Source organism: Salvelinus fontinalis, chromosome 9, assembly GCF_029448725.1.
Source record: "Salvelinus fontinalis isolate EN_2023a chromosome 9, ASM2944872v1, whole genome shotgun sequence".
In the NCBI taxonomy this organism is placed as follows: Eukaryota; Metazoa; Chordata; class Actinopteri; order Salmoniformes; family Salmonidae; genus Salvelinus; species Salvelinus fontinalis.
This window is the reverse complement of record NC_074673.1, coordinates 42,311,043-42,334,756: the sequence shown is the minus strand read 5'-3', so window position 1 is coordinate 42,334,756 and position 23,714 is coordinate 42,311,043. Positions and strand designations below refer to the sequence as shown.

Sequence of the window (23,714 nt, the reverse complement as noted above, 5' to 3'; positions counted from 1 at the left end):
TCACTTTAAAACCACCATACCATTACTTTACTTATAATGGTTTGACTCCTGACGACTGGTAAAACAAAGGTCTTGAGAACATCTTTCAAAAATCCTAACATGGTTCTCCCACTTGCAGACAAACCACATGAATTGGATGATCAAATGTTCTGACTGCAGCTCGACTCACTTTGGTTGAGCGCCGTCCACTTCTTTCCGTTATCAATATTTATTTACAAACACTGTAGTAAACTATAGCCTAATCATAGTTAAGTTCATATCCTTGGAAAGATAACCGCCACATGATTCTCAGCCCATGCATATGTAACAGTATAGCTTCCGTCCCTCTCCTCGAACCAGGGACCCTCTGCACACATCAACCACAGTCACTCACGAAGCATCGTTACCCATCGCGCCACAAAAGCCGCGGCCCTTGCAGGGCAAGGGGAACAACTACTTCTAGGTCTCAGAGCGAGTGATGTCACCGATTGAAACACTATTAGCGCGCACCACCTCTAACTAGCTAGCCATTTCACATCGGCCACACATAGGCAGCCTACTCTATTTCATTGAGACCACACATATACTAGGCACACTTGATCTCACATGCCACGCTAGGAGAGGAGAGGTAGGCTACTGAAGTTGAAGCAGCCAGTGTATGAATAATGTGAAAAATTGTATTTTAATACAATATGTAGGCTTAACGCATACAAGGCAGAAAGACTATCGTTTCCAAATATTCTGCACCAATTTTTTAAAATTAATCCCACAGTTGTCTGACCGCCTGCCCTCTCCCGCCCTCAGCATGAAAAATGCAAACCACGCCGCAATGATCTCTGTAGCCCTCTACACTAGAGCGCAGGACCTATCTTCACGGGTGTGGTTTGTTTGTTTCGTTTCAGTGGAGACTCTCCATGTGCTGGTGAATGGCAGTCTGGGCGGGGCCGTGGGGCAGCAGGTGTCCAGTACCCAGGATGCATCAGGGGGCAGTGTGGGGCCGGTGTGTCTGCCTCGTCGCGCTGAGACCTTCGGAGGCTTCGACAGCCACCAGATGAACATCTCCAAGAGTAAGAAGACCTCCCTCTCTCCCGATGTACCCTGACTGGCTGTCGTACTGCAGCTGACTGTCATTAACTCTAGCTGTGGGCTAAAGGTGTCCTCTTTTTCATTCCAGACGGAGAGAAAGAAGAGGGGGAGGACTCATTAGACCTTCGGAGGACTGAGTCAGACAGTGTGTTGAAGAAGGTAATTACAGTAACTAAGCTCAGAGATGTGTGTGTGTGAGCCACAGCAAAGGATGCACGCACGCACACACACACCCACCACAACGCACATGCACACACACCACACCATACACATATACACACACACACACACACACACACACACACACACACACACACACGCACACACACACACACCACACACACACACACCACGCACACACACAGTGCACTTTGTGCATGAACTTGACATTATTTTTAACTCTCCTAACCCATGCCATCAGGAGGGATTTAAACTGAGCTGTGTCTCAGTATGCCTGCTTCTGCCCATCACCACCACTGACATTAACAGACAGACATTAGCCCAGCCCTGGGCCCTGGACTGAGGTCTGAGCTAAGCTGAGGAAGTCCATATCGTTAAGGCTCCATTAGGCTAGGTGATGCCCCTGGGCCGGGCTGGGCTGTGTGGGAGCAGCCCTGTGCTTTGAACGCCTATAATCTCCTCTGCTCAGGCCCAGGCCTCTCCGGCAGGCAGGTGGGATCAAGCGCTTCCTCCAAGGAGGTGATTAACATGGCCCCTCGCCTCAGTAGCGCTGTTAATATCTCAGTAACTAACTGCAGCTGTGCTTGTCTTCATCCACAGGGGGGCAACAACAACCTACTGCTGCTGCTCAAGAGGAACAGTGAGGTAGGTCTGGCTCCCACGCTATGTTAGGCGTCCAGCATACTGTACATCCCTGACTGACTAACTGGCTGTGTGAGAGAGGCATCACTACTTGCTCCCACGCCTCTCTAGTCTCTGCTGGACAGTGCTATGCAGTAGGTTATTTCATAGGAAGTATTTTATTGTATATGTACCTACTGTGTAACCATATGCAGAAGTTAAGTGTTTTATCATCTCTCTTCCTGACTAATAGCAGGTCCTCCATAGTGTCACACATCTCCATGATCTCCTCAACACGCTGCAGGTACAGACACTCTTCCTCACATCTCCTCTCTGGTTAGAACACAAAGAGCTGCTAACCAAGCACACAGACACACATACGATCCATTAGTATAGGGGATAAAACTGTTTACATCCGTGTGTGCTCTGCAGGCAGTGGTGGTTCAGCAGGACACCTTCATCGAGGACCAGCGTCATGCTCTGGCTGAGCGGCCAGCCTCCCGCCACTCCTCCACCTCCTCCCTGTCCTCCTCCTCCTCGCGGCCCAACTCCCTGATCGAGCAGGAGAAGCAGCGCAGTCTGGAGAAGCAGAGGCAGGAGGTGGCCAACCTGCAGCGCCAGCAGGCAGCCCACGCCGACGAGAGGAGAAGGAGGGAGAGGGAGTGGGAGGTGAGGGAGTCGGGGCTGAGCGACAGGGAGGCGCAGGTGAAAGAGCAGGACGAGGAGACGTTGAGGAGGCGCGGGCAGCTGGAGGAGGAGAGGCAGGAGCTGCAGAAGAGGAAGGAGGAGTACCAGAAGGATCTGGAGAGGCTGAGGGACGCCCAGAGGAAGTTGGACAGAGACAGGGAGACGCTGCGGCGGGAGGCTGAGATGGTGGAGCAGATGAAAAAGGCTGAGGTGAGCTAGAACAGTTGGTTCTGCAATCCCACCGTGCTGCTCATTGTTCTCTGTCTGCTACCTTATGCTACTGCGCCCCAGAAAGGACGTAACTGCTATTATGTAACAGCGTTTTACCACAAATGACTACACATACATTATTTAGTGATGCCCTTAGAATGAATAACCCTTTTACTGCTTACCCTAACCTCCACCTGGGCTCAAGCCTGAGCTTCTAATCCTAAAGCAAACTATTTTTCTCGTTGCGTGTTTGATTTGATCGGTAGGCAGAGCAGGCACACAGGACCCAGCGGACGCCCTCCTCCACCTCAGAGGAGTCCATGAAGTTCCAGAGTTCCACCTCTCTGGATAAAGAGCCTGGAGGAGGGGAGGCAGAGCTGCCCTCCTCCTCCGCCACCAAAGACCCCTTCCTCAGGATGGGCTCCAAGAGGAAAGGGAAGAACCTGAACCCCTTCTCCTCTTCCTCCAACGCCAGCTCTAAGGCCCAGAGCAGCACAGAGGGCCAGAACCAAATCCCCAACCGCCTGATGCAGCTGGCCAAGACCAAGGACAAGAAGGAGAAGAAGAAGAAGAAGGGGAAGGGACAGCAATCACAGCCAGGTACAACTAGCAGCACACATCTTTGTAAGGAAAATAGAGCCATGGTAAAAGTCTACTTACCTGTGCTAGACACTGAGGGATGTTGTTACAGTGTAGTCTTAAACTCAATTATACCTCCATCTTTCTTCTCCACAGATCCCCAGAACACTGGGGTCACAGAGCTTCAGGCCGATGGAGAGATCTTCTTCTGCTGATTTCTTGGTCCTCCACTATCCCACAATGCCCCACACTCACAGCATCACAGTGACTGCATCAGCTGACTGCCCAGACGCTGTACTAGCGTGGGAAGATAGATATGCACCCCATTGACATCCTGTACCCTACCGAATGACCTGAAGGGGATGGGCATGGACAGGAAGTACGACAAGAGCATTTCCTGTGACCTTTATAGGGAAACATGCAGACACTTCCCAGTTGCAATTCTGAAGTGTCGAGGTGTGACTTTTGGATGAACAGAATTAGGATTCTGCAAGTCTGATGTGGCATGGATTGGCTTGCATGGGTTGGTTGCCTTGGCTTTGATAGTGTTCAGATATGATTTGGACAGTTTCAGGAGTTATACCATGGCTAGAGGAAGTTTTATCATTCATGAAGTATACAGTAGCTAACATTCATTTTCTATCTGAAGGGAAGACCTGCGGGTGCCGTGGGACCTGTTATAGAATGTTCTGCATTTTGCAAATTCAAGTATACCCTAATAGCCAAAATGACAAAAGAGAGCATACACACTATTTAACAACTCCAGTTGAGTGAGTCAAGCTTATACAATGGTGTTTCTTGTCATACTTGTCAAGGTATTGCTTAACACTGGGCCCCATAATGCTTCATTCCCGCCTGTAAGGAACTAGAGGCTAATTTCTCCCATCAACTCTACATCAGAAGTTCTGCAATGTAATCACTCAAATGGGTGGCAGGTAGCCTAGTGGTTAAGAGCATTGGGCCAGTAACCGAAAAGTTGCTGGTTTGAATCCCTGAGCTGCCTAGGTGAAAAATCTGTTCTTTTTGCCCTTGAGCAAGGCACTTAACCCTAATTGCTCCTGTAAGTTGCTCTGGATAAGGGCGTCTGCTAAATGACTAGAAGGTAACATTTTAGAAGTTCTAAAGAAAAGCGACTCAAGGTCAGGGCAGAGGAAACATGACTGACTCAGAGTTATGAGAGGGGGATGAATGAGTCTGGGAGAAATGGAAGACAAGCAAAGAGAAAGAATAGCTTGTAGCAGAGGAGAGAAAGATGAGCATGTCTCAGAGAGATAGAGAGAGCCAAATGAGGAAGAGAGTCTGTGTAAGGGAGATAATTGTCCACTTTGCAATTGAATGTAATGATGAAAACTGTTTGTTACGGTTCCAGCAGACTGAATGGGTAGAAGAAACATTTGCGGTACTTGTTGTATTCCTCCACTGCACACTTGAATTTGTGAACCATTTTATTTGTCAATCACTGCAATGCAATACTGGCACACACGGTTTGAAGGTGATGAGCACTTTAGATTATATTCACTCTGTTACAAGAGAAGAGACTTTCTCCTTGACATTGAGTGACAATCATTCAAATGACCCAGACTGAGTCGAAACTAAGGAATAGCTATCTTACAAGAATGGACCTAAATAATGATTTTCTTCCCCTAGTAATATTTGAATGCTGATATTGGAATATATTAATCTAGAGCTGACCAACCATTCCCTTTGTTAATCCCATTGGAATTACACTGATATATCAGCCTGCAGGACAGGCTGTTCTTTTATTAAAACCAAACCTTTACTCTGGACACAACCCCATATTTCCCCTGCAGTCTGCTCTTGTATTGATGGACTGTGGTGCCATAAACTCTCTTGTGCCTCTCAAATGGTCCAGAATAATTAATGTCCCTGGATTTTATTCATGGATTTTTCCCCATCTACGTTCCAGTTTCGGGTTTTGATTCGTATAACCAGAGCTGCATAAAGTCTAATATTTCAGCAGAGATATGTTCTTTCTCTTTTCTGCCGATGAGCAGAATTGAAAGCGAAAGCACAGCAAGACCATCCTCTCCTGACTGTAAAACTGAAATATGGTGCTGATCACTAACTCATAACTGTTCTGCTTACTTTTTTCTGCCTTGGCTAATCTTGCCTTTTTTTGACCATCACATAGAGCTTTGTCAATTTTCCCACCACTATTCACTCTGTGGCATTTGTCATCTTGATATCTCACAACAATGCCCCCTGGGCATATATATAAAACGTGAATCACCACGTTAACATGGTGTATTATGGCCTTGCTTAGTGATTTTAGAAAAGTGAAAGCATAGGAAGGGATCATTGGCATTTTGATTGATTGGTTCATTCACACACTGACTTGCATTAATAGACAGATTCCACTTTTGACAGGTGTGAACGCACCTACAGTAGATCCTACCCTACCACTTTATATTCCTCCAGGAATATATGCTAATTATCCCGTCAACATGAACTGTCATGGCCGTCTATGGTATAGAAGTTGAGCAGTGCTACAGTAGCTCTGAAATGTTGTACATGACGCATTGTGCACATGACGCAAATGCAAAGATATTATGCTCAAATTGAAATGCACTATTAACCAGCATCTGTGAGGGGTTGGAGTGTGTTTGACAGTGATACTGTAAACCAGTGCTTTTAAGGTAATATGTTGTTTGTACTAAAAAGGTACAATTTTTATTTTCTTGCTGAATTCCATGTAAAAAATAAAATTAAAAAAAGGGCAAAGCAACAATTATGTAAATATGTGTCATGTACAAATTAAACTTTTAAAGTATTGATTGTGGATTTTTGGATCAATTTAAGCTTTTTATAATGAGGCTTTATTTATCAGTGTCCTCCCTGTTTTGGAGGCATAAAATGTACATTCATTTTCCCCTTAATAAATAACTATTATTGTTTGTCAACTGAGATGTGTGTCTGTGTCTATTTTCTACCCTTGTCTTCGTGTGTTAATAGCTTGTACTAGAATAGAATGGCTTTGGTGTACCTCTGGACCACACATAATGGCCAGTCAGTCAGGACAGGATTGTGTTTCACAGTTATTGGGTGAATGTATGCCTTAATTGACTGACTGATGCCAACTGTACAGAGGGTATGTTTGATTTAGCCACCTGTTGTTACTCTCTCTCTCTCTCTGCCGTTTTTCTTTGCAGGGGACGTTGTCTGTCTTTGAGCTGGTGGGTTCCACTCCATTGACATGATAGAAATATGCTGTTTTTTTCTCACTGTAGCATGCTTCTTCATCCAGCTCACTGCTAGCTCTTTGGGCTGAGAGTTGCTTCAGCAGGGATTCTGTGGGAGAGGATGTGGCGGAGCCCACTTCTGGACGTGACTAGCTCTGCCTTTGTCCGTGACAAGTGACCCTGCCCAGCTGGCCTGCACCATACCGCACTGCGCAGAGGAGGAACACAGGACTTTAAGGTAAGAGGGGAAGAAGATAAGAAAATGGTTTGTAATCAGATCCAATCTTCATCTTATCCCAAGTCTTGACAGAAGAATGTGCACTAATTTTTCTCAAGTTTGTCATAAAAAGAACGGTTCATCCAAATATGTTTTTAAACTCATGAAAATACCAGTGGTATAACTAACCCATTAACCACCCTTAGTTTTTGTGTTACTGAATTTTATGTTGTCCAAATTAGTATCCATATTTGACTTTTAAAGTCAGATTGAAAATGGTATTTGGATAAGGATTACAGACCGCTGTCTTTGGCTGTAATGAGCATTCTCTGGCAGATTCTCTGAAATGTCACACACGGGTCCAGATCTATTTAATTCCGAAAGCCCCCCGAGCTCCAGCCTACAAGATGTCTGCCATTATAACTTCACCTAACCACATATTCATCTTTGCTAGTATGACCTTTTCAAAGTGTTTCCAAATCCCCTGGCCCTACCTCCCTCCCTCTCTCTCTCCCCCTCCACTGCAGTGGAAGAATGACTGGGCGACCTGTCACACCATTAGAATGTGAGCAGAGCAGATCAGCAAAGATTTGGCTTGTGAAGGATGATATTATCATGCATTGCTCACAGTCAGTAGTGACCTTTCTCCAGCTCCTGGTGAAAATTGGTGTGTAATGTGAAAGAGCAAAGCCATTTTGCTCCATCTGGGGGAAGAAAGGAAAGGGACAAACAATCAAAAGAAACCTGAGCCTTTGTTGTGTTGCGTGACGAAGGGCACATACATATTGTCCGTATGTTCGCTAGAACAATAGTGGCAGCCTGGTGATATGAGTCATTATTCTCCTTTTACATACAGTATTATAGGACAAACCTCAATGAGCTGCTCTGTGTGATAGTAAACATAGTGGAGAGCTGGAGTTAATTTTTTGCATTCAGCATCACTCCGTCAAGAGAAATATAGTATTATTTCTAATAAAGACATCTACATCTATTTCAGGATGTTGTATATCCCTGGAAATAATCAGCATTCATGTAAACATTACATTGCTTTACAACATTACAAACATAGCTTGTCCAAAAAAAGTGGTATTTTGGCACAACTTATCCACTTATCAACTTAAGGTATGGGGTAAGTTGAGCCATCTACAAATTTCTGTACTGAATGAAATATTATCACTACCTTTTTAACACCATGTCTAGTTCCCAAACACAATTCAACACAATCACAATCACTTTTTTGTCTTGCTTCACACACATGCTTCACACCTAACAAAAACGTAGTACTTTTTTAATTACACTTTTAACACAGTTGTTGCCTCATATCCCAGTGATATTGCCTTGCATTACACCTGGGAAGAAAACATGTCATTTTGCTCAACTTGCCATTGTCTCAACCATAGGCTCAACTTACCCCAAGGTAAACATTTTGACTGTACTAGCCCATACAGCTACAAGGATGCACTTTCATGCTAGGTTTCGAACCTCATATTGAAACTTATAGAGAACCCAACTGATGTATAAAACAATCTTAAAATTATCTACTTTGGTTTAGATACAAGCATCATGAAACCTCAAACAAAAATTAATTTGACTTTGTGAAAATCATTTTCTATGTGGTTTCTTTCTTCATGGACTCATGAAATGATGAACTGTTCCTTAATATTTGGTCAAATTATAAATTTTGTGTATGGTTCCCTAGAAACAAGGGTGGCTCAACTTACCCCACTCTCCCCTACAGTGTTTTATGATTTGCCTCAGTAGAGTATAGGCCTATAGCCTACATGACTTGGGAAACACCTTGATACCGGATAAAGCATGTCCTCCTCCTATTAGAAAATGTTGAAGCATCATCAATGAAAGACTATCAAATATTAAGATATATCATACGTAGACTGTAAGAGGCCAGCCTGTCTGGTATAGAGTCTGCTGATGACAACATTGATGAGACGGGCAGTCCTCAGATGGATGGCTGCCTGATGTCTGTTTTATGATGAAAGCTGTAGAACTGGCCAGCCTGGGTTTATACAAGCCTGTGCCGCTCACAGGTCTCACATTCTTTTTTTCATTGTGTATATTTCACCTTGGAAGCACCACAGTTCAGTGGCTCACACTACCTCCCTGCCTCTCCCCTCCCCCCCACGCACCACGCAGGCAGCACCCTGCCTATGGGTTAATATTGAACTCAGTCACTGTCTGATGGAAATGGCAGGCAGAAGGACTGAAGCCATTTCCATCAATCTCAGGACCTCCTCTCCCTGGGGGTGGGTATGATGAGGGGGCTGCGCTGTGGTTCATAATTTACCCCGTCAGTGGTTCCCATCATTGGCAAATCATATTTCACCTTGACTCTTAAAGGTTCAGAACTAGGCTGCTTCTGCTCTGCAGCACTCTCTCTCCTTCTCTTCTTGTTTTTCTCCCTCTTTTTCTCCCTTCCCCACCATTCCTCCCTCTGCTTTTTCAATCTCCATTTCTGCTAATTGATTCTCTATCCCTGATGTGCTGAATAGGCCATTTTTTCAAGCCTTTTACATTACTCGTAAATTATGGCATTAGGGCTGTATTGATCCCAGTAGAGGCAGAGACCCAGAAAACCTGAGTCTACTGCTTCACTATGGTGAATCAATAAAACAATACACTACGGAAAAAGAAGGAACAGCAGGTCAGAAATCAGCTCAATGGAATGGAAGAATCCATAGAATTGGAACACACTAAACAAACAACACGAAAAGTTATCTATCCAAAACGGAGATGTATGGATAAACCACTTCTCCAATCTTTTCTGGCTCTATAACAATGAACAAACAGCAAAAACATATACAGTACCAGTCAAAAGTTTGGACACACCTACTCATTCCAGGGTTTTTCTTTATTTTTACTATGTTTTACAATGTAGAATAATAGCGAAGACATCAAAACTATGAAATAACACATATGGAATAATGTAGTAAGCAAAAAAGTGTTAAATCAAAATATATTTTACATTTGAGATTCTTTAAAGTAGCCACCCTTTGCCTTGACAGGTTTGCGCACTCTTGGCATTCTCTCAACCAGCTTCATGAGGTAGTCATCTGGAATGCATTTCAATTAACAGGTATGCCTTGTTAAAAGTTAATTTGTGGAATTTCTTCCCTTCTTAATGCGTTTGAGCCAATCAGGTAAATTGTGACATGGTAGGGGTGGTATACAGAAGATAGCCCTATTTGGTAAAATACCAAGTCCATATTATGGCAAAAACAGCTCAAATAACGAAAGAGAAACAATAGTCCATCATTACTTCAAGACAAGAAGGACAGTCAATCCGTACATTTTCACAAACTTTCAAAGTTTCTTCAAGTGCAGTAGCAAAAACCATCAAGCTCTATGATGAAACTGGCTCTCATGAGGACCGCCACAGGAAAGGAAGATACAGAGTTACCTCTGCTGCAGATAAGTTCATTAGAGTTAACTGCACCTCAGATTGCAGCCCAAATAAATGCTTCACAGAGTTCAAGTAACAGGCACATTTCAACATCAACTGTTCAGAGGAGACTGCGTGAATCAGGCCTTCGTGGTCGAATTGCTGCAGAAAAATCACTACTAAAGGACACCAATAATAAGAAGAGACTTGCTTGGGCCAAGAAACACGAGCAATGGGCATTAGACTGGTGGAAATCTGTCCTTTGGTCTGATGAGTCCAAATTTGACATTTTTGGTTCCAACCGTGTCTTTGTGAGACGTGGAGTAGGTGAACGGATGATCTCTGCATGTGTGGCATGGAGGAGGTGTGATGGTGTGGGGGTGCTTTGCTGGTGACACTGTCTGTGATGTATTTACAATACAAGGCACACTTAACCAGCATGGCTACCACAGCATTCTGCAGCAATACGCCATCCCATCTGGTTTACGCTTAGTGGACCTATCATTTGTTTTTCAACAGGACAATGGCCAAACACTCCTCCAGGCTGTGTAAGGGCTATTTGACCAAGAAGGAGAGTGATGGAGTGCTGCGTCAGATGACCTGGCATCCACAATCACCCGACAACAACCCAATTGAGATGGTTTTGGGATGAGTTGGACCGCGGAGTGAAGAAAAGCATTCCTCATGAAGCTGGTTGAGAGAATGCCAAGAGTGTGCAAAGCCGTCATCAAGGCAAAGGGTGGCTACCTTTAAGACTCTCTATTATAAAATATATATACCTAAATCTCCTACACAGATAAATGTCAGACATGGGCCCTGACAGTAAATCTCAGTAAGACAAAAATAATATAATGGTGTTCCAAAAGAAGGTCCAGTCGCCAGGACCACAAATACAAGTTCAATCTAGACACCGTTTCCGTAGAGCACACAAAAAACTATACATATCTCAGCCTAAACATCAGCGCCACAGGTAACTTCCACGAAGCTGTGAACGATCTGAGAGACAAGGCAAGAAGGGGCTTCTATGCCATCAAAGGGAACATAAAATCAGTTATAAGGTGGGTGGGCGTATAACGTAAACGTCTAACAACCCAAAGGTTGTGTTTGAATCTCATCACGGACAACTTTAGTATTTTAGCTAATTAGCAACTTTTCAACTACTTAGCATGTTAGCTAAACCTTCCCGTAACCCTAACGCTAACCTTAACCCTTTTAGCTAACCATTTAACCTAACTTATCCCTAACTCCTAGCCTAACTAACGTTAGCCACCTAGCTAACGTTTGCAACAAAACATTTGAATTCGTATATCATATGTTTGCAAATTCATAACATATTGTACGTTTTTCAAATTCATATAGTGCATTACGAAAATATTCAGATCCCTTGACTTTTTCTATATTTTGTTAAGTTAAAGCCTTATTCTAAAATGGATTAAATCGTTTTTTTCCCCCTCATCAATCTACACACAATGTAGTAATGACAAAGCAAAACAGTTTAGAATTTTTTACAAATGTACATTTAAAAAAAACACTGAAATATCACATTTAGCTAAGTATTCAGACCCTTTACTAAGTACTTTGTTGAAGCACCTTTGGTAGAAATTAAAGCTTAGAGTCTTCTTGGGTATGACATTACAAGCTTGGCACACCTGTATTTGGGGAGTTTTTCACATTCTTCTCTGCAGATTCTCAAAACCTGTCAGGTTGGATGGGGAGCGTCACTGCACAGCTATTTTCAGGTCTCTCCAGAGATGTTCGATCGGGTTCATGTCCGGACTCTGGCTGGGCCACTCAAGGACATTGACTTGTCCCGAAGGCACTCATGCATTGTCTTAGCTGTGTGCTTAGGGTCCTGTTGGAAGGTGAACCTTCACCCCAGTCTGAGATCCTGAGGGCTCTGGAGCATGTTATCATCAAGGATCTGTCTGTACTTTGCACCATTCATCTTTCCCTCGATCCTGACTACTCCCAGTCCCTGCCGCTGAAAAACATACCCACAGCATGATATTGCCACCACCATGCTTCACCGTAGTGATGGTGCCAGGTTTCCACCAGACGTGACGCTTGTCATTCAGGCAAAAGAGTTCAATCTTGGTTTCATCAGACCAGAGAATCTTGTTTCTCATGGTCTCAGTGTCTTTAGGTTCCTTTTGGCAAACTCCAGGGCTGTCATGTGCCTTTTACTGAGGAGTGGCTTTCGTCTGGCCACTCTACCATAAAGGCCTGATTGGTGGAGTGCTGCAGAGATGGTTGTCCTTCTGGAATGTTCTCCCATCTCCACAGAGGAACTCTGGAGCTCTGTCAGCGTGACCATTGTGTTCTTGGTCACCTCCCGAACCAAGGCCCTTGCTCAGTTTGGCCAGGCGGCCAGCTCTAGGAAGAGTCTTGATGGTTCCAAACTTCCTTCCGTTTAAGAATGATGGAGGCCACTGTGTTCTTGGGGACCTTCAATGCTGCATACATTTTTTGGTACCCTTCCGCAGATCTGTGCCTCGACACATTGCTGTCTCGGAGCTCTAAATCAAATCAAATCAAATTGAGAGAATTCCTTCGACCTCATGGCTTGGTTTTTGCTCTGACATGCACTGTCAACTATGGGACCTTATGTAGATATATGTGTGCCTATCCAGATCATGTCCAATCAATTGAATTTACCACAGGTGGACTCCAATCAAGTTGTAGAAACATCTCAAGGTTGATCAATGGAAACAGGATGCACCAGAGCTCAATTTTGTGTCTCATAGCAAACGGTCTGAATACATACGTAAATAAGGAATTTCAGTTTTTTATTTGTAATAAATGTGCAAAGATTTTGAAAAACCTGTTTTCTCTTTGTCGTTATGGGGTTGTATGTGTAGATTGATGAGGATCCATTTTAGAATAAGGCTATAACGTAACAAAATGTGGAAAAAGTCAATGTGTCTAAATTCTTTCTGAATGCACTGTATCATACAAGTTCTAATTCGTAAACATATCATATGAAATGGATGATGTAAATCCTCAAATTGATACATACCATACGAAACGTAACATATAATATTAAATGGAGAACGTAACATATAATATTAAATGGAGTGTCAAATTTTTGTATAGAAAAGTACGAAATGCTCTGAGACTAGGTTGGGCAGGCATGCATTTGGGGGGTGCGGTCATCATCTTCTGTGCTCCAGTAAATGCTGCCCCTCACAGCATGCTCTGTCATTGTTATTTTCTCCACCACTGCCTTCTCCTCACCAGCCTACCACGACTAGGCTTGCACCTAATTTTCCTCCAACATCGCCTAGCTTTGAGGCGGCAACTACAAAGGGAGAGAGGGGGAACATGGTGGGGGAGGGGAGTGAAATTAAAAGAGCATCTTCTTCACCCTCCCCAAAATTGGAGGCTGGGAATATTACGCAAGATTCACAGACACAGGCCACTATAGGACCTATGGGTTGTAGCCGCAGCTGACGCAATTAAATCCTTTTTGCTCCATTATGGATGTCAACAAGTGTCTTTTAATGTGCCCGTCACTGGGAGCTCAGCGCTCACGCAGCCGTTGGCGCTGGACTAGTGGAAGGTTCTGGGCTGATTGTGTGTGCTTTCATTAGCACTAGCCTGACCAGGCCCAGCAGCCAGCTAGTGGTGAGCAGGCAGGAAATCGCTCTGGCAGAACAATAGATCAAAGGGTCCGCCAGGCCGGGTGAAAATGTGAGTCCAATGGGCTCATGCTTTACTTGCTCTGTGAGAGAGAGAGGATGACTTCATCGCATGCCGACCATCGGGCTTGGGGCTCCACCATGCTCTGCTCTGGACAGACCAAACGGACCGTTTATTGATCTGACTGGGCCTCCTGGGGTCGCTGCACCACACAGCCCACTGAGTGTCCTCTATCCAATTACTACAGCCCTCTGTGTCTGTCTGTATGTAAATATACAGTATTTTGAGGAAGTGCTCATGCCTGTTACAGTATAGTATGTTGTATCGGTTGGTAGGTGTTTCTGTGATATTAAAAGATTGTTGGTGCCATTGAAGCCAAACCAGAGTAGGGGAGAGTGGGGTATGTTGAGTTATTTTTTTTACATTCAGCATCACTACATCAAGGGAAATATAGTATTCTTTCTAACAAAGATATCCACATTCAGGATGGTGTGTATCCCTGGATCAGAATGCATGTGAACATAACAGTTTTGAAAACATAGCTTGTCCTAAAAAAGTGGTCTCTTGGCACAACTTAGCCAGGGTTAGGGTAAGTTGAGCATAGGGACAGGGTAAGTTGAGCCACCTTGGGGTAAGTGGGTGATGGTGCTGGTAGGTCAAAGTTTAATTCATGGAATGGGGGTGTGGTATATTTTACATCTTAAATGTATGCCTACATTCAGATCTAGACAACTCTGTTCAATATCACTTACCCTTCCATTTCTTGACCAGTTGACTGGGACAGGGATATTGTGTCAACGTGCCAATTCTTATTTATTTGCAGTTGAGACTACTAAGCCCATGAAACTGGTGTGCAAGATTGTTAATATGTTTAGCAAGCAAGATTGTTAATATGTTTAGCAAGCTAGATGTCATCAGATAAGACCTTGTGTGCCTCTGCTACTCTACCATAGCCTCTCTTTCGCACAGTTCCATTACATCTTTTGTCAATATACCTCTTCAGTGTCATTGTCTATTTGTTCATCCCTTGCTGCTGCTCTAATGGTTTCCTTCCCTTCTCTCACTTCCTTGGCTGCTCTTTCAAGAACCTCAAGGCTAGGCATAGCCAGAACCCTTTTTTTTTGATAGGCCTAGAAAAATTCAGATAGACATTTTTTCTACTTGTTTATTACATTTATTTTGCGATGTGCACAGTATATTATTTCATAATACAATTGTTTTATACTAGTGCATAGTACTTGGAGTAACCTCGTTACATATACAAATAATTACATATCCCAGCATATTAAAATAAGACAGTAACTTTAAACCAGTTGCCAACAACATAACACTCATCTTCAGGCGCATTTTAATCTCGATGGGCAAACAAGCCTATATTTGATGTTACCATGTACAGTTGAAGTCGGAAGTTTACATACACCTTAGCCAAATACATTTAAACTCAGTTTTTCACAATTCCTGACATTTAATCCGAGTAAAAATTCCCTGTGTTAGGTCAGTTAGGATCACCACTTTATTTTAAGAATGTGAAATGTCAGAATAATAGTAGAGAGAAATATTTATTTCAGCGTTTATTTCTTTCATCACATTCCCAGTGGGTCAGAAGTTTACATACACTCAATTAGTATTTGGTAGCATTGCCTTTAAATTGTTTAACTTGGGTCAAACGTTTCGGGTAGCCTTCCACAAGCTTCCCACAATAAGTTGGGTGAATTTTGGCCCATTCCTCCTGACAGAGCCGGTGTAACTGAGTCAGGTTTGTAGGACTCCTTGCTCGCACACACTTTTCCAGTTCTGCCTACAAATTTTCTGTATGATCTAGGTCAGGGCTTTGTGATGGCCACTCCAATACCTTGACTTTGTTGTCCTTAAGCCATTTTGCCACGACTTTGGAAGTATGCTTGGGGTCATTGTCCATTTGGAAGACCCATTTGCGACCAAGCTTTAACTTCCTGACTGGTGTCTTGAGATGTTGCTTCAATATATCCACATCATTTTCCTTCCTCATGATGCCATCTATTTTGTGAAGTGCACCAGTCCCTCCTGCAGCAAAGCACCCCCACAACATGATGCTGACACCCCCGTGCTTCACGGTTGGGATGGTGTTCCTCTGCTTGCAAGCGTCCCCCTTATTCCCCAAACATAAGGATGGTCATTATGGCCAAACAGTTCTATTTTTGTTTCATCAGACCAGAGGACATTTGTCCAAAAAGTACGATCTTTGTCCCCATGTGCAGTTGCAAACCGTAGTCTGGCTTTTTTATGGCGGTTTTGGAGCAGTGGCTTCTTCCTTGCTGAGGGGCCTTTCAAGTTATTTTGATATAGGACTCGTTTTACTGTGGATATAGATACTTTTGTACCTGTTTCCTTCAGCATGTTCACAAGGTCCTTTTCTGTTGTTCTGGGATCGATTTGCACTTTTCGCACCAAAGTACGTTCATCTCTTGGAGACAGAACGCGTCTCTTTCCTGAGCGGTATGACGGCTGCGTGGTCCCATGGTGTTTATACTTGCTTACTATTATTTGTACAGATGAACGTGGTACCTTCAGGTGTTTGGAAATTGCTCCCAAGGATGAACCAGACTTGTGGAGGTCTACAATTGTTTTTCCTGAGGTCTTGGCTGATTTCTTTTGATTTTCCCATGATGTCAAGCAAAGAGGCACTGAGTTTGAAGGTAGGCCTTGAAATATATCCACAGGTACACCTACAATTGACTCAAATTATGTCAATTAGCCTATCAGAAGGTTCTAAAGCCATGAAATCATTTTCTGGAATTGTCCAAGCTGTTTAAAGGCACAGTCAACTTAGTGTATGTAAACTTCTGACCCACTGGAATTGTGATACAGTGAATTAAGTGAAATAATCTGTAAATTGTCTGTAAACAATTGCTGGAAAAATGACTTGTGTCATGCACAAAGTAGATGTCTCACACCTTGGCCTTAGTTATCTTTGTTTTCATTATTATTTTAGTTAGGTCAGGGTGTGACATGGGGATGTATGTGTTTTGGTTTGTCTAGGGGTTTGTACGTTTCATGGGGCAGTGCCTTGTCTAGGTGTTTGTATGTCTATGTTTATGTTCTATGTTGCATGTGTGCACTTAGTTCAGTTTAGCTTCACGATCGTTTGTTTTGTTCATTTTGTAAGTGTTTGTTTTTTCCTTCATTAAAAGAAGATGTATTTTTCACGCGCTGCGCCTTGGTCCTCTCTCTCTTATTATTTATTATTATTATTATTTACCGTTATTTTACCAGGTAAGTTGACTGAGAACACGTTCTCATTTGCAGCAACGACCTGGGGAATAGTTACAGGGGAGAGGAGGGGGATGAATGAGCCAATTGTAAACTGGGGATTATTAGGTGACCATGATGGTTTGAGGCCAGATTGGGAATTTAGCCAGGACACCGGGGTTAACACCCCTACTCTTACGATAAGTGCCATGGGATCTTTAATGACCTCAGAGAGTCAGGACACCCGTTTTAACGTCCCATCCGAAAGACGGCACCCTACACAGGGCAGTGTCACTGCCCTGGGGCATTGGGATATTTTTTTTAGACCAGAGGAAAGAGTGCATCCTCCTGGCCCTCCAACACCACTTCCAGTAGCATCTGGTCTCCCATCCAGGGACTGACCAGGACCAACCCTGCTTAGCTTCAGAAGCAAGCAAGTAGTGGTATGCAGGGTGGTATGCTGCTTATCAAGACGATCGTGACAAGATGTCCTAACCGACTTTCCAAAACTATTGTTAGTTAACAAGAACTTTGTGGAGTGGTTGAAAAACAAGTTTTAATGACTCCAACTTAAGTGTATGTAAACTTCTGACTTCAACTGTATACCACGGTGGGCAGTAGTACTATAAAAAGGTAATTTACCTTTAGTAGACGTGTCATAAGGCGTGACCTACATCACATGGCGCAGACGGCGAGGCTTTGAGTTGAATATGGTGATGATTTCATCGTAATCCAATGTATCTGTCAGTTCACGCTCAAAAGACATCAAACTGAAGTGGTTCAGCCGGGCGCTTGTCATTGATGTGCGAAGACGATTTTTATCCTAGTTGTTGTTGAGAAAAGTCTCTCCACACTGCGTGATGTCATTGGAAGTGTGACAGTGATCCTTAACATAGTTTATATTAGGGAAAATATCATCAGGGCAGCTGTCAAGTACACTCATTATGGAGGAAAAGTCACTCTTTCCCATGTTCATTTTGCGACTCAACTGCTGAATAAAAACAGTGAATTCAGCATCCTCAATTGATATTGCATAATGATCGCATGTGGTCTTCAGCTACTCTTTAAGGCCACAGGTTTAGAATTCTTTGGAAAAGGAGGCTGCCACTTGCCTTATCCAATATGTGTCTTGTTGAAATCTTGAGTTTAACTCAGTAATCTGTCTGTCTAGAATATTGTTCCAAAGTTGCCTCAGGTCACAGTCACTCTTGATGCTGGATGTTTTCCCTAATGAAGTTGTGACGACACCGTCTGACAATTTTACAGGCAGTTTTCGCTGCCGTGATGTGCTCACATCCCAATTACTAATATCACGCTTAAGCATCATCTCTTCAGTTAGCTTGAGAACTTTATCAAAGTCTCCCCCTGAGTTCTCTGAACGTAGAAAAGCTGCTTTTGAGGATTTCAATTAAACCAATACAGTCCGTCACAGATAATGTAGAGCTTTGTAATCCCTTCGTAGAAAAATCACTAGTGTCAAACAATTTACTAAACGTGACTAACAGGAATAAAAACGTATTGTTCTGGATTTGTTGTAAGAGGGCATCAGCTTCTAATTTGGTTTGTCCACAAGCCTCTGAAAAATCTGCAAGAACCTCTAAAATGACATCTAGCAGTAACAGCCCTTTACTCATTGACCCTGATTTTTAACTCCAACGTACATCTGTGGATCTTTCTAGCTCGATACATGGTCTATCGGGATGCAACTCTTTCTGTACTTCTATGAATCCAGCATGTCTGTGGGATCCACTCATAAATGTGTGCAGCTGGTTTACTGTGTCAAAAAAAAGTACTGACGTCTCCCGATACTTTTGCCGCGATGCACAGAACCAAATTCAAACGGTGGGAGTTGCAATGCACATATACCGCTTGCTTAAACGTTTGCTTTAGTAGGACATGTACCCCTCCTCTGTTCCCTGACATGACTGAAGCGCCATCGAAACAAAAACCCACACAGAGTGGGATCCAACTCCAGGGGTTGCAACACTTTAAGTATTTCTCCAGAAATTCCGTGTGCAGACAAATCAGCAGTTTCCATAAACCCAACATCTATTTCTTTAATCATTTCAGCATGAATGTATCGGATGCACACAGCAATAAGTTCTCGTTAGATTGATCTTTATATTCATCTGCTAGTATGGAAAAATAAGTGGAAGGAGCAGAATGAACTTCATCTTTTATCCTGCACAGTAACAATGATGCTGCACACTCCAGCAACTCGTTCTGAATTTCAGGGCTCATAAGCGTGGCATTGTGAGGTAGCTCATTAAGCCTGTTTTGTATTTCTGAGTCATGCTTTGAGATTGAAGATTTCTAGTTAGCTAGCATGTAATTTGCTATTCTTGTGTTTGCAGCAAGCATTTCTTGTGAGTGTCCAGTTATTAAATCCATCTCGTACAAATCTGAATTCGACATTTGCCCCAAGAAAGGGCCTACAAAACTTACAATGAATTGCATCTTTTGCTTTTCTTGACCTCAATCCACACGAACTGGTCATACCACCTTGAAGAGAAGCAGCGTGATTTGCCATTTATCATACTTGAAGGGAACTTTGCTAGCTTTGGTTGACAGGCTGGTTCATCAATGGCAGAGAAATCTGTCGGTGGAACTACTGCAGGTTCACCCCCGCCCGCAGCATCAAGAACGAGAGGAGACGGTGGGGTAGGCAAACATGCCTGGCTCAACATGGTATTGGTGGTTGTGATGGCAATTGCGGTTGTTTCTATCCTGGCGCCACCTGTTAAATGTCTCATTCTGGAAGATATCGGTAGATTGATCCAAATAATTTTCTGGCACCCACTCTTTTTCCTCCAGACGTCTTTTTTGAAAAACCTAGCGATCGTCATTTGGTTTGCCATTGCTAGAACTACTAAATTCAGTGGCGTGCCGTGGGCCTGGGGCCTGGGCCTTCAGTGAGGTCCTACACAGTCCCACCCGAATTAATCCACCTCTTATTACCATCATTATGATGCCATGGCTCTAGACACTATACATTTAGACAGAAACGCAGTATAACCAGGCGTTGCGTCACCTTGAAATTGACAAAAATTAGAAATTTTGGGGTAAACAGTGTTTACCCAAAAACATGACACAATCAATGAGTCTTTTCAATATTTCCCTATTTTTCTTCACCTTTTCATTGTGCAGCTCCGTTGCCCTGCGCGCTTGTTCGTTGAGCTGTAGATCCACTTGGGTGTCCCCAAAAGTTTTCAAAAGCACCATTGCTTGTAAGTGCCCAGCCGTACTTTGGTGTCTCGTTGCTGCCTTGGTTAGACAACTCAAGTTTGCAAAGCCAGTGTGGCTCCAAACACCAAATCGATCACTTGCAAATAATAGGCATTCCCAGCAGTAAAGTTTGCAGTGCTTCTCGGAGCCTGTGAGCCATTGATAGCGCTCGTAGTTGGAACTTTGAAAGTGGCGAGCGAACAAACCCCTTTCCCGCCTGTAACAGGCTTTGTAGCGTCGGCGTCGAGCGACCTCTTCTTACAATGTCTAACTTTTCTTGAAAAGTTCGTCTTGAGAATGGCGTTATAATTATATCCTCGACCAAATCGATATCTTCTCCTCCTTCCGCCATTGTGGGTTGAAAAACAGTTTAGTAGTACGCGAATTAATTCGTTTATCAAATTCAGTTTCCTAGATCTGCATAGACCTGCCCATAGGACCTGCCTCTCAATATTGGTAATCCAATCAAAAGACGTGCACGCACTACGCCTGCTAGCTGGCTCCTGTGTAACACTGGAGCCAGCCAGCAGGCGTACAATAGCCAACTCTAAAGCTGATTGGTTGACACTAAATTTTCATTTCCATTCACTTTAAGCTACAAGCGCCCGCACTGTTGATTCTGAAGGCCTGAGGGCAGATTTTAGACCCCTGGCAACACATGATGGCTGAATATGATTGGATAAAAGATCTAACATAAAGACCAGCCCTCCAAATCTCAACCTGGGGCTGGAAGCAGTGCAACCAAGAGGAAAGCTATGAAATGAAGAGTATAACTCTTACTCTGGGGAATAATTTAATACATATTTGTGGGAAAATATATATATTTTTAAATTATATTCTGATGATGTTTAGGCCAGCAGAGAAGGCCTTGCTGGCCCTGACGGCCCACCACTGACTAAATTACCTTAGCTGGTGAGTCATTTCGAGTAAGCTAGCGTGGTAGAGCTTGCTAGCTTATGCGCTACAAAGTTTATCCACGTGACGTTGCCAGGTTGTTCAGGTAAACCACCGTATGATTTTTTTTTTTAAATGTAACCAATAATTGTAAGCCAACTTGATTGTCGTGGACTATTTCTTTATTACATTATATTGAAATTACCCATAGAAAATACATCTCACATGCATTTCTTTTAAAAATGTAATAAAATAAATACAAATAAAAATGTATATTGAATAATAACTTTGTATTATTACAGGCCTACCCGTGGGTATGCCGCTGCCTCAAGGGGGCTGGAACCCTGCTTGTTTTACATTTGTATACACTGGCATGATGGTGTCGGCTCTATAACAATAACAATTCAATATCTTGAGTTCATATGCATGACACATTGTAAAAATATTATGCATAAAACTGACAAAATGTAATAATCATTTGTATGGGGTATTGTGGCCATAGGCTCAACCTACCCCATTGCTATTAGCTCAACTTACCCCAAGGCAAGCGTTTTGACTATATTAGCCCACACAGCTACAAGGATGAACTTTCATTCTAGGTTTAGGACCTCATATTGTAGCTTATATAAAATGATCTACATTGGTTTAGATACAAGCATCATGAAACCTCTAACTTGCTTATCCATTTTCCCATGTGGTGTCTTCCTTCACAGACTCCATGAAATGATGACCTCTTTCTAAATATTTGGTCACATGATTCATTTTGTGTATGGTTTCCTAGAAACATACAAAAAAATACCACTTCCTTCAACTTACCCCACTCTACCCTAATAGTTGGTTTTTTGCTACTGTGCTGCACTGGCTTCAGTAATGGGTTTGTGGATTAATGCAGATGTATAGAAACCCCTAGAATGCTAAATATAGAGTAGCGAACGCCACAGTCCATGGACTGAGTACAAAAACAACTGTGCAGCAAACGCTGTAGTCAGCTTTTTCACCCCCACTCACAGGACATTGTTTGTAATCTAATTATGTGAAAGTATTTTTTTTCACCAGTTTGTTGATGTAGTTCTATGAAGAAACTCCTTCTCTGTCTAGACGTGTTATACTGAACAAAAATATAAACACAACATGTAATATCTTGGTCCCAGGTTTCATGAGCTGAAATAGAAGATCCCAGAAATGTTCCATAAACACAAAAAGCTTATTTCTCTCAAATGTTGTGCACACATTTGTTTACATACCTGTTCATGAGCATTTCTCCTTTGCCAAGATAATCCGTCCACCTGCCAGGTGTGGCATATCAAAAAGCTGATTAAACAGCATGATCATTACACAGGTGCACCTTGTGCTGGGGACAATAAAAGGCCACTCTAAAATGTGCATTTTCGTCACACAACACAATGCCACAGACATCTCAAGTTAAGGGACCATGCAATTGGCATGCTGACTGAAAGAATGCCCACCAGAGAAATGCCAGAGAAATGAATGCTAATTTCTCTACCATAAACTATCAAGCAGTTTTAGAGAATTTGGCATTACGTCCAACCGGCCTCACAACTGCAGACCACGTGTAACCACGCCAGCCCAGGACTTACACATCCGCATTCTTCACTTGCGGGATCGTCTGAGACCAGCCAACCAGGCAGCTCATGAAACTGTGGGTTTACACAACTGAAGAATTTCTGCACAAACTGTCAGAAATTATCTCAGGGAAGCTCATCTGCGTGCTCGTCATACTCACCAGGGTCTTGACCTGACTGCAGTTCGGCGTCATAACCAACTTCAGAGGGCAAATGTTCACCTTCGTTGGAGAAGTGTGCTCTTCGTGGATGAATCCTGGTTTCAGCTGTACCGGGCAGATAGCAGGCAGCGTGTGTGGCATTGTGTGCGAGCGGTTTGCTGATCAACATTGTGAATAGAGTGCCCCATGGTGGCAGTGGGGTTATGGTATGGGCAGGAAAAAGCTATGGACAACGAACACAACTGCATTTTATCGATGGCATTTTGAATCCACAGAGATACCGGGATGAGATCCTGGGCCCATTGTCATGCCATTCATCTGCCGCCATCATTTTATGTTTCAGCATGATAATGCACAGCCTCACGTCACAAAGATCTGTACACAATTCCTGGAAGCTGAAAATGTCCCAGTTCTTCCATGGCCTGCATACACAACAGACATGTCACCGATTGGGCATGTTTAGGATGTTCTGGATTGACGCGTACGACAGCGTGTTCCAGTTCCTGCCAATATCCATGAACTTTGCAGAGCCATTGAAGAGTAGGACAACATTCCACAGGCCACAATCAATGGCCTGTGATCAACTCTATGAGGAGATGTGTCGCGCTGCATAAGGCAAATGGTGGTCACACCAGATACTGACTGGTTTTCTGATCCACACCCCTACCTTTTTTAAAAGGTATTTGTGACCAACAGATGCACATCTGTTTTCCCAGTCATGTGAAATCCATAGATTAGGGTCTAATGAATTTACTTCAATTGACTGATTTCCTTACATGAACTGTAACTCAGTAAAATCTTTGAAAATGTTGCATGTTGCGTATATAA

The 23,714-nt window shown here is 43.2% G+C and overlaps 1 protein-coding gene across 6 annotated transcripts in view; it reads left to right on the top strand.

Annotated features, from left to right (window-relative positions):
* Positions 1 to 3,651, top strand: part of LOC129862634 (A-kinase anchor protein 13-like) — a 98,064-nt gene extending 94,413 nt beyond the window's left edge. For 5 of the 6 annotated variants that reach the window (XM_055934483.1, XM_055934481.1, XM_055934478.1 and 2 more), the window contains 7 exons: positions 882 to 1,046; positions 1,154 to 1,224; positions 1,846 to 1,890; positions 2,120 to 2,170; positions 2,299 to 2,763; positions 3,030 to 3,363; positions 3,499 to 3,651. In XM_055934483.1, coding sequence (XP_055790458.1) covers positions 882 to 1,046; positions 1,154 to 1,224; positions 1,846 to 1,890; positions 2,120 to 2,170; positions 2,299 to 2,763; positions 3,030 to 3,363; positions 3,499 to 3,557 — 1,190 coding nt within the window. In that variant the 3' untranslated portion in view covers positions 3,558 to 3,651. The remainder of the gene's footprint in view (positions 1 to 881; positions 1,047 to 1,153; positions 1,225 to 1,845; positions 1,891 to 2,119; positions 2,171 to 2,298; positions 2,764 to 3,029; positions 3,364 to 3,498) is intronic. The other variant, XM_055934479.1, reaches the window with a different exon arrangement.
* The last annotated feature ends 20,063 nt before the right edge of the window (positions 3,652 to 23,714 follow it).